Source organism: Juglans microcarpa x Juglans regia, chromosome 3D, assembly GCF_004785595.1.
Source record: "Juglans microcarpa x Juglans regia isolate MS1-56 chromosome 3D, Jm3101_v1.0, whole genome shotgun sequence".
NCBI classification, from domain to species: domain Eukaryota; kingdom Viridiplantae; phylum Streptophyta; class Magnoliopsida; order Fagales; family Juglandaceae; genus Juglans; species Juglans microcarpa x Juglans regia.
Genome location: NC_054598.1, coordinates 23,692,316 through 23,703,371, shown reverse-complemented (window position 1 = coordinate 23,703,371; position 11,056 = coordinate 23,692,316). Strand labels below are relative to the sequence as shown.

Genomic DNA, 11,056 nt, shown 5'->3' with positions numbered 1-11,056 from the left:
GCGTATGTAGAGAGAAAGGGGGGTCACGAGCGAGAGTTATAGAGAGAGAAAGAGATTGAGGGAGCCTAAAAGTTTGAAAGAGAAACTCACCGGTGTCGGTGAGAAGGCGAGAAGGTGGTGAGCAGACGGCGGTGCTGGCAATAGGAAACTCCTGTTGAGAGAGAGAGAGAGAGAGAGAATGGGGAAAGTTAAGGAAAATAAGGCGCCGGGGGGGGGTAAAATTTAGGGGATTTTACTGTATAAGTCGCTGTAATAATTTAGATACGAAAAGTATGTATATTTTGTGGCAAATTCAACTGTGGAGACACATAATTGCCGCAAATAAAAATTGTAACAACGAGAAAGTATTACGGCAATACCAGAAACAAAAAAAAGGGTTTATTTGTGACCATAACTTTTTTAGCGCATAAAAATCATCGAAAATAGTCAATTTTTCCGGCGATTTTTCCGGTTGACAGAAAAGTTTTTCCAAAACAGTAAAATAGCTCTTTTGTGACAATATTTACGTTGCCGGAAATAAAAGTAGCCTCAAATGCTACTTTTTCTTGTAGTGATATATCATCATTACATATGCACCCACCAGCATTAAGTTTCATATACGACTTCATTCTAATTTTCTTTAAAAAGAATCCATTCGAAATCGATTAACGGTTCTTTATCAACCCAGGGGTTACCACTCAATTTTTATTCACTCCAAAGTGAACAGAGGCATTCCACTATGATAATTCCTCATCCTAAAATTTGGGGTCATGACAAAATTTATTTTAATGCTATTCTAAAAATGTATTTCATGACATGTGCTTATGTAGTATCCTTTATGTAAAAATAACATGTTTACAAAACATGCTAAAATGGTGAAAATCTCACATGTCATGTAAGTAAGTAATCAAGTGCTAAATGAAGTATCATATGGTATTATATGCTCAAAATAAAATTTATAATATAAATGTGGCGTTTATACAAGAATCATAAATAAATTATCCAAGAGTAAGTTTGAAGTTAACTTACAAACTTCTTGAGTTATTAGAAAATGGTGCGGCTGAAATAAGAGATATTTCTAAGTTAGGAATCATATAACTAAGGGAGATTTTCAGATTGGAGAGGGTTCAAAATAATATTTATAAAACTATCCCTATATTTTCCAAAATTGCCACTTAGGCCCTAAACTTTTACTATTTGTATTTTGACCCCCAATTTCACCATATTATACAAAATTCGTATTTTCCATGTTCTAAATCCATATATGATCTTAGAATTTCAAGAATCACATAGCTACTATGCTAACTCCATCCAACCTGAGGCATGCATTGTGACCATTTGTGATTTTAAGTCTATAACTTCTATGGATGATTGTGTGACTGAATTTCATCATATGGTAAAGAATAAATCTAGCCCTCAGGACAAGTTAACATAAGTTCCTATCAACATTCATGCATTGATTAACACCAAAAATTACAAAACTTTCAAACCGGGTATAAGTATGGTGTTTCTAGCTTCTGTTTGACATGTGAACTCTTAAAACCTAAATAAATTATGCATTTCAACTCTTAACATGATGATAATAGGTTTCTAAAGGTTTATAACATAAAATTTGTGAAAATTAAACATGATATCACAAGATAACCTTCATGCAAGTGGAAACCGAATGTGCTTGATGATCAACCCAAGATATTGACTTAAAACCTATCATGACAAGCTGTTTTCTTCAATTATAAGCCTTCAATCAATTAATCAAGATGTTAGCTAAGCTTAGGATAACATATCAAGGCATGTCATAGCTAAAATTTCATATCAAAACAATTTATTCATGCAAGACTCCAAATATGACCCTTATGTGCAAACCCCAAGTTCAACTTCATATAACTCAACCAAATCTTCCTTCTAATGCCATAATTTAAAGCATAACATGTTAATCTAACATCCAAAAAAAAATATAGGGTAGGATTAATCACCAAACCATAGCCTTTGAGTCACTCAAGATAACTTCCCTCCAAAGCACCCACCCAAACTCACGGTTTCACTCTATTCTCGTACTAAGAGTAATTTTCTCTCAAGAACACTTAAGGAGAAGCTTGAAAAAGGAGTGTGAGGAAGTGAGGGATGAAGGGGGTATTTATACGACTCAATGGAAGGGGTGAGGGGTGAGGGAGTGCATGGCTTGGCTGAAGGGTGTGGGAGGTGATTGGTGTGTATGGGCGGTGGAGGTTTTGATGGCATTTCTGGTTTGTCATCTTTTGCACAGTTTGAATAGTTGAATAAACCACTTGATTACCTGATAGAAAAGAGTTAGGTGAAGGCCATAGGTGCAGGGGGTTGAATGAATTCAGAAGTTAGAAAAGAAATCACATGAGAAACCAAGTTGAAAGCCAAAGGTTTGGGCTTCACCAAAACTGTCCAGTTTTTTATCCCTCTTTGTCCCATCCTTGTGATCTGTTTTGTTGGCAACCACTATTGAGTAGCTTATCGAGGTGGGTAATGAGGTATGAATGGTTGCCATGTGGTTTAGTTTGAGCAGAAAATGAAGGAAGGTTGATTGTGCCTAGGTTTCAGTCGAGTAAGCACCTTGTGTAGCACCAATTCACCCATCAGTTTTGCTGTCCATGAGAGGTGATTGATCAAGCATGCAATTGAGTATTTTGGGTCACTTACTTAAGGCTAAATGACAGAGGTGGTGGCTGGTTTTGGTGCAGAAAATCTTTGAAAGAACATGTGCAGTCAACTTGGTCAAGTTCTCATTTCCTAGATAAATAGTTGAACTTTTGGCTTTATTTTTTTGGAACTGCTCTTGGCCTTATTTTAGGTCTGGAATTTCTAGGTTTAGTGGACATGATGAGGGTTTAATGAGTTGCAAAAAATTCCTTTGAAAACTTATTGAAAAGCCTTGGTTTCATTGGCTTGTTTAGACGTGCACAGTTTGCACTAGGCGTGCGGATTGATGGGTTCATTTGGCATTTGATATGCCTTTTCCTCAAATGACATGGATTGGATTTGTTCTACTATTCTAGGGTTGCCTAAAAATGATGCAAAACAAGTAGAAAAAATACAAATTACAAGTAAAAAATCATGAAGAAAAGAACTTGAAGAAAACTATGCAAGCCATGATGTTTGAGTTACTATTCATGGAAATGATGAGAGTTTTTGAAATAGTAACCTAAACTCAAGTTAGAGATCTTACCATGGTTGAAAAGAAAACCCTAGGGGCGTGTGGGATGAGTTTTGAAAGAAATGAAACCAATTGTATGATGTGTGGGTCCAATTTGAAATAGTGATAGGAATACTAAACTTTTGCTCCAAGTGTTAAATTCTCATTGCGCCAAATATTCAATCCTTTTGTGTGAAGTGGACCTTTCCTTGGGCCCCATGTTTAGATTTTATTGGGCCTTTCCTTGGCCTCAATAACTAAATTGGATCTTAGTCTTGAGTCTTACTAAGTTGGGTCTATAGTCTTGATCTTACTAAGTTCGGCCCAATAACTTTGTGTCTATCAAGTTGAGCCCATAGTCTTAAGTCTATCCTTAGCCCTCTCATCTTAATGAGCTAAGGCCCCTATTTAACCAACCCTTGGGTCTTCTTCAAATCCATCTAATATTTTAACCAAGTTACTTAGCCCACCAAGGTGGCAAATCTCCAATATGTTACTTGTCATTCTACCATTGACCTCTTGGCACATTTTTCTCAAAAGAAAAATAAAATAAAATAAAATAGCACTAGAATTCTCTAAAAATACTAACTAAATCAATGGTGTAAGCTTCTTTGCCATCTCAAACTCCAAGATTTTCCTTTTTCTCAAGGATCACCACTTCTACTTAGCTAAAGTCATGTTTGCTAAGGCCAAGTCCTAAGGTGCTTTTAAGTGGGGTGTTATATATACCACAACACTCATCCCACTATGTAAAATATATCACTTCTATCACCCTTAGATGATCCTTTATTTTTTTAAAGAAGAAATAGATTGATGGGTAATGTCACCTCATCATAGCAAGATGGAGTATGGTGTATAAAATTTTCCTTTTGAATTTATGGGCATGATAGTGCTGTGTGTGTGTGTGTGGAGACTTTCAGGCTTTTACTAGGACTAGAAGAATGTTAATATGAAGACTCGGCGTATAGCTATCTTTATCCATCAAATTTCTTAGATAACTGAAGTGCTTGCTGGGGCTACATTTGTTTTGATAAGAAAATGAAGACCTCTCGCATTTTATTTACACGTCTTTTTACTAATTTCCTTTGAACTAATTAAAAGAGAAAAACGAACATCTTCCATAAAATTTGGGTATCTTACTTGAATCATATATATATTATATAATATAATATAATTATATATATATATATGTATATATATAATTATAGATAGATAGATAGATACATAGATAGACTCTCAGTTTCCAATTAGCTTCACTTGGTTCCCACTTCCAGAGTACTACACGTAAATGAATCGGAACTTAAATATAAAACTATAAGAAGAGAAAGTACCCAACGATAATCGTAATACCCTACAGCTATCTCCTGCTTACAACATCGGAATTGAACTTTTTATTTTTATTTTTATTTTTTAATTTTATGTAATTTCCATTCTGTTTTTTAAATTGAGAACTAAATTAAAATTGATGACAAATGAAGTGCCGAGACCCCCCCCCCCCCAAAAAAAAAAAAAAAAAAACCCATCAACACCAAATTTTCCACCACGATTCACTTCGGCTCAGCACCAAATTACAGCAAATACTAGGGAGAATCTCGAATAATGAAGTTGATATAAACTACCATTGCTATGCTATTTTTAATTTGAAAGATCACAGTAGATACAAAGAAGGGGAAAAATAGAAGGGGAAAAAAAAGTATAATCATAAAAGAGGTTCAGAAAGCTCCATTTCATTGGAACCCTGTTGTTCTATCTCAGACCCGCGGACGCCTACAAAGTCCATCCCAAGCCACTGCCACGGCCAGCATACATATCTAGGCCTATTTTGGCCCCTCAAGTCTTCCCGGTTCTCAAATTCTTCGAGCTGACGGGTAAGCTCCTCTAATCTATCTCTCAGCCTGGACGCCCTCGAGTCTGCCAACCTCAATGACTTCTCAGCTGCATCTCTTGCAGCCATGGCAGCAGTGGCTGTCTCTTCTTTGAATTTGAGCTTCTTTTCAGACTCCAACACGGCTTGCTTAGCTTCTTGAAGCTCCTGCTTAATTGATGACAACTGCGGGCATCCATAATTTAACTAAGAACTTAAACAATATTCAGAATAATCATAACTTTTTTGTTTTTGGTGGGGAGGGGGAAGAGTGAGTGGAAAACCGCCATAGAACATGCTAAAAATACCAATAAGATGGAACATACTGTTGAAAATAGAAAAAAAGGAAACAACTGGAATGTTAGTGCATAGTAAACAGGCTGAGAATTATATATTCGCAGTAAAATATAGTAATTGCAAGTACCAAATATACATTCTAATCACGAGCACAATGTTATCATGTCAAACGATCAGGGTGTCTCTGATAGTGGCCACATCTAGTGAATTTGGAAGCTTGACAATGGACCTCAATCAATCCCCTCGTGTTCTTTTTAGACTTTTTAACCTAGTTAATAGTTATTGTCATATTCTAACAAAAAACAAATTTACCCTATACAGTTCGAAATTCACAAAAAGGTGCCCAAATTATTTAACGATTCTCTGGCTTGATATGTCTGATTAGAGATATACTGCTGAGTAGGTCTGTGCATAAAAGGCCCAGACCTGATCAATCCGAAAGGCCCGACATGGCCGACCCGACTAAAGTCGGGTTCATCGGGTCACGGGTTTAATACACCTTATATCGGTCGAAACCGATCACTTGAGGAAAATAACAAGCTATTGACCCAAGACCCTCCTTCAAACACCCAACCTACAGCTTCCCCACGACCTCGACGCGTCACTGCCCTACTTGTTCAACAGCTTGTCGCCGTTTCCCAGTAGCCACCTGCAGGATGAACAATCCTCTGTTTTGCTGCTCAAAAACAGAGCACAGCCAAAGGAAAACACTACCCCAGTCCACAGTAATCACACCTCTCTCCAAACACAAAGTCTCCGAGTTTTTCTCTCAAGGGGTTCGAAAGAGGGTATGGGAATAATACTCTTCATCAAGGGGTGCAAGAGAGTAGTACTGGTGTGAGGCTCTTGTTTCCTATTTGAGGATTTGAAACAGATCCCAACAACAAGCGAATTTGAGCAGAACAGAGGGCAAGGAGATGATTCTAATGGGTTTTCTTCCGCTCTACGGGTGAGTTGCTTTTTTCTTTCAAAACTAGCAGATTGGTACTACATGGGATGATTCTAATGAGTTAATCAAAACTAGCAGATCAGTACTACATGGGTTTCTTTCTTCTTCTCATGTTCTTATTATTACTAGTATTATTTTTTCATCAATTTCCCCCTTTATTTTCTTTCAGACAGTGATGGTTTCTGGAGTTTGGAACAGCTTCATTCACTCCTCTTCGATCCGTCTTCAAGAAATGGCGTTTTTTCTTTTTCCTTTACTTACTTTGTGGCTGGTTTTCGATCCGTCTGTGTTTTCCGGGATCACTCTGATCTTGTTCTGGGTATGCTTTACTTTTTTCTGTAACATAAAAGTTGTGATCCCCAAAGATCAGAGAACCTGGATTCATCCATTTATCTTGTATCGAAGGCATTACAAACCAAAAGGTTAAATCAACAATGGCTATAGCAGGGTCCATCTTCTTCCTCTCACTAAAGCTACGGCATGAGATCCAGAATGGGTTAGAAACAACCTGAAGGTCCAGAATGGGTCTTTTTGCCCTCCAATGTGTATGGCAGAACGAATGAGGAGAAGAAGAACAGGTTCGACCCGATCCGAATTGTACGGGTCAGGCCGCGATTGATCAAGTTTCCCTGCGGGTCGGATCGGGTCAGCCTCAAATTTTGTTCGGTGTGCAGGCCTACCGCTGAGAGAGAGAGAGCGAGAGCGAGAGAGAGAGAGACAGCAACACTAACAGAAACAGATTTTATCATTTATTCATCAAATTATTCTACCGACCCTTTTTAAGTCACTATTCCTTGGAGGATAGCTTAAACAACCCCCCCCCCCCCCTCCTCTCCCCTCTTTTAACTATTTGAATATTCTATTGAGTACCAAACTGATGAGAGTACGAGCATGGACAAAAAATTACTGCTGTAACGACCAACTAGATATCAGTGTAAAACATATAAATTGTATGCTTAGGCCAAATAAGCAACAAGCATACCTGCGCCGCAAAGTCTTGTTCAACAGCTCTGCCTGCAGCAGCTTCTTGCTCTGCTGCTACTTTCCATCTCGTGATTTCTTCTTCAGCAGCAGCAATGTCCATCATAAGCCCTTCAACCTACAGCATACATAGGAAGTTGATACCAAAATGCTCAAACACAATATATAAGCAAGTTTCAACTTGCTTTTTAAAAAAGGGAATTACAATGACCACAGATTACTTCTCAACTTCTTATACTTCACTGAGTATCAAACACCACAAATTGAAGGGACAGTAACATTAAATTTGGATATAACAGCCAACAAAACATAAATAAATTACACTTTCATTCGCCACTCTCTCCTTTTCTTCGAGTTCCTCTATCCGTTGCATTCTATGGTCAAGCTCCTTGGCTTGAATCTCTACATGCTCTTTAAGTAAGCTTGACTCTGCCCTTCATACAGTAAAGGAATATGCAAAAATAGAAAAATATCAGGTCAGGACAAGTGAGAATGTGTCAGTTTGACTCTCATTGAAAGCTTCCTCAACCCAACTTCCAAAAATAAGGTGAACACGAAAATGTCAGTCTACTTGGCATATACAAGATTAAGAATGATATCAGGTACCTTAGGTCATCCACAGAATGTTGCAGCTCAATGATCTCAAGCTGAGATGCCTTAACAATCTTCTCCAAAGCACCAGCCTGTGTTCAACACATAAACATCTCAGAAAGGACGTTTTAAGGGTCAAACACGTCCCAAATGCTAAACACAAATTAACAGTAAGAAAAAGTTACCAAAGAGTATATCTCATCACTCTCTGTCCCTGGCACATCCACTTTGTCATTGGGATTTGGAACCTTTCTATCCTCAAGAAGCTTACTGAATTTGAAATCTATCCCAGCCTCCCTCAAACCATTTTCTGCAACTTGAAACAGTGCATTCCCTTTGGAAGATGGATCCATTGCCATCCTATTTGTCAAAGCACTCCTAAGTAATGATCCAATATGCTCTTTCTCCTTGACCAGTTGACCTACTGTTTCATCCAAACCCTTTATTTCACGACTCTTCTCCTCTACTAAATCCCTGGTCTTTTGAACAACAATTTTGATCAGCTCATAAATAGACTCCATCCCAGCCAAAGCAGCACGAATATTCTCCTCCATGTCCATTTCCTGCGGGAGAAACAACGACTCAGAGAACTCTGACTGGTCCAAATTATTAAAATCAACTATCTTGATCACATCATATATCCGTTCATGAATTCTCGACACAAGATTCAACTGATCAATTAGCAAAGGCCTCTGTGATTCCATCTTTGATTCTAAACTCCTCAACTTGTCATCATACTCACTGACTATCTGCCTCAGCTCCAAAGCCTCATTCTCAACCTTATTCAATTTCTCCATCGTATCTCTTTCAATTTCAGATATCTTTCCATCCTTTCCGGCTATAGTCTTCTCCAAAGTCTCAACAACCGAAGTCTTCTTCGCAACTTCTTCCCTCAACCCATTCATCGTTGCTTCAAGCTGAGAAACCTCAATGGCAATCTCATAATTCCTCTGCTCCATCTGTTCCCTTGTTTCATTCCTAGACTTAGTCGTGGCATCAATCTGTCTTAGGAGCTCTTCTACAATCTCGTTCGTCCGTTTAATCACACCATATGCCACCGCTGGCAACCCCGTGTATTTTAGCGACCTTGGCAACCCACCCACTGTGAAATTCTTGATATTGCTAACCTTCGCCGATATCTTCTCTATCCCAGTTATCATCATATGGCTAGAAGTCTCAATCTCCGATCTTAATCCGTCCCTCTCCTTCACTGCTTCATCAAATTGCTTCGCAATCTCATCTCTCTGCTTCGAAAGCTCGTCTTTTGCTCTATTCGCCTCAGCCAATTCTGCCGTGACCTTCTCACTCGACCTCAGAGCTTCTTCCTTCTCGCGCAGAGCTTCGTCCCTCTGCCTCCCGCTCTCGTCGCGCTTCTTAATTGCTTCGTGAGCCAGAGCCTTCAAGCGGTTGAACGAAACCTGCAACTCCGATTTCGAGTTCTCCGCCACCTCGCGAGCCTGCCGCTCGCGATCGAGTTCGGCGAGAAGCTCACGAAATTTCTCGACGGAGATATCCTCCTGAGTCGGATTCTTGATCACGATCGGGATCGGTTCTTCGCCCTCCACGTCGCTGAGAACCGCATCAGCGTCTTCGCCACCCACACTCGCCATGGCAACAATTATAACCACTATTGCCGATCCACTAAGCAAACCTCTCTATTTCGAATTCGACCCAATTGCCGATGTGCATAGTCATACACGGAACGTATGTAGGCATGTATATAGAGAGTTTCAAACCCTAGAATTTGGAGGCCAGCATGAAGAAATTATCAATTACTTGCCCCCCTACCCCCAAAAAGAAAAAAAGTAGAAACCGAATTATGACCTTAAAGCTGGGGATTGGATAATTAATTATGCAAAACAAAATAGATTAGAGGGGCCGGATCGGATGAACCCGGGGAAATCGTACCTTAAAGAAGAAGACGGAGCAACCAACGGTGCGTAACGATAGCTACCGACCAGTCTCCCCCTTCTTCTGTGATTTTGGCTTTTAAATTTTTAATTTAAACAAAAAAAGGAAATATATATTTTTAATAGGTTTTGGTTTTGGTACAGCGCAGATGCAGCATAAGGATATATACTATACGCAATCTACCGTCGTTGAGAAGCTGCCACGTCCGATACAATACAAATGATTGCTTTGCTTTTACAGTAGTGAGGTGAAGGTGCAGGAAGACGAGGAAGCTTCACTCTGTCTGCCTTTTAAGAACCTGAGCCGCAGAAGATGACAGCCTATTTTTTGTAATACGTTGCAAAGACAAGAATTGAGTATAGATTCGGGGACGATGGGTGAAATGAATGCATATATGATGTCTCTATGACATAGCAGCGCGCACACGATCTGTGCGCTGAGATATCAGGATCGAGGGCGGGTAGGCGTAAAGCTCTCTTAAGAACAGGCAAATTTGTACAGAGGATAGTCCGGTCCAAATCGGCCCTGTGTGTGGTTTATAAGGTTGGGTTGGGCATTCCCTTCTCCGGGCCTATTATACCCAAGACCGCAGTCCACATATGTCCCCAAATATCTTTTAATAAGAAAAAAAGGGAACTCACACTGTGTAATTTGTAATATGAAATGGTATAGGGAAATATTGTAATCATAAAATAATTACATAAAAATAATTCTACAAACTAATGTGGCTGGATGTGATTTGTCAGATTATAAAATTATTTTTATTGTAAAGTAGATCTAACGGATCAGATGAAACCACATCATTTTGTTAAATTACTTTTGTATAATTCTTTTGTGGGTGTAACAGTACTCAATGCCACAACTTATACCCATCAACTGTACAAACTAGTAATCGTAATATATATTCTTTTTTATAAATATATTTCTACAAATTTGATCATATACACTCATATAAAAAGTGTATAGTGTAACTTATATAAAGTATGGTAGTATAGTTAAATTCAATACCATATTAGTATGTGTTAATTAATATAATTATTTTAAACTAATGTATGTATACTAAAATATAAATAGACTAATAGTTTTAGTATATGTAACCATAATATTCTCTATTAAAAAATTATATTCAAACAAATTTCTAACTTTATACTATTTTATTTAGTTTTTTCCTCTCATTTTCCAAAACCTAATAAAATATCTTAAATCAAACAATTTTACCACTATTTTAATTGTCACTACTATTCATAGATATCGAAACGGATCCTTAATAAAATGTTTACATTGTATAATTTAATTTGAAAGATAAATTTTAAATTTAAAT

At 38.1% G+C, this 11,056-nt stretch overlaps 1 protein-coding gene across 2 annotated transcripts; it reads right to left on the bottom strand.

Moving 5' to 3' along the window:
* Positions 1-4,666: 4,666 nt before the first annotated feature.
* Positions 4,667-9,863, bottom strand: LOC121254810 (paramyosin). Of its 2 annotated transcripts, XM_041154975.1 has the most exons (6): positions 9,733-9,863; positions 8,010-9,561; positions 7,840-7,916; positions 7,556-7,667; positions 7,235-7,351; positions 4,667-5,192 (listed from the first exon to the last, which is right to left on the bottom strand). In XM_041154975.1, the coding sequence occupies exons 2-6, from the start codon at positions 9,432-9,434 to the stop codon at positions 4,842-4,844; spliced, it is 2,082 nt and encodes a 693-aa protein (XP_041010909.1). In that variant the 5' UTR covers positions 9,435-9,561; positions 9,733-9,863; the 3' UTR covers positions 4,667-4,841. The 2 variants fall into 2 exon arrangements, with proteins under 2 accessions (XP_041010909.1, XP_041010907.1); XM_041154973.1 differs by having other exon boundaries at positions 8,010-9,834.
* Between the last annotated feature and the right edge of the window lie 1,193 nt (positions 9,864-11,056).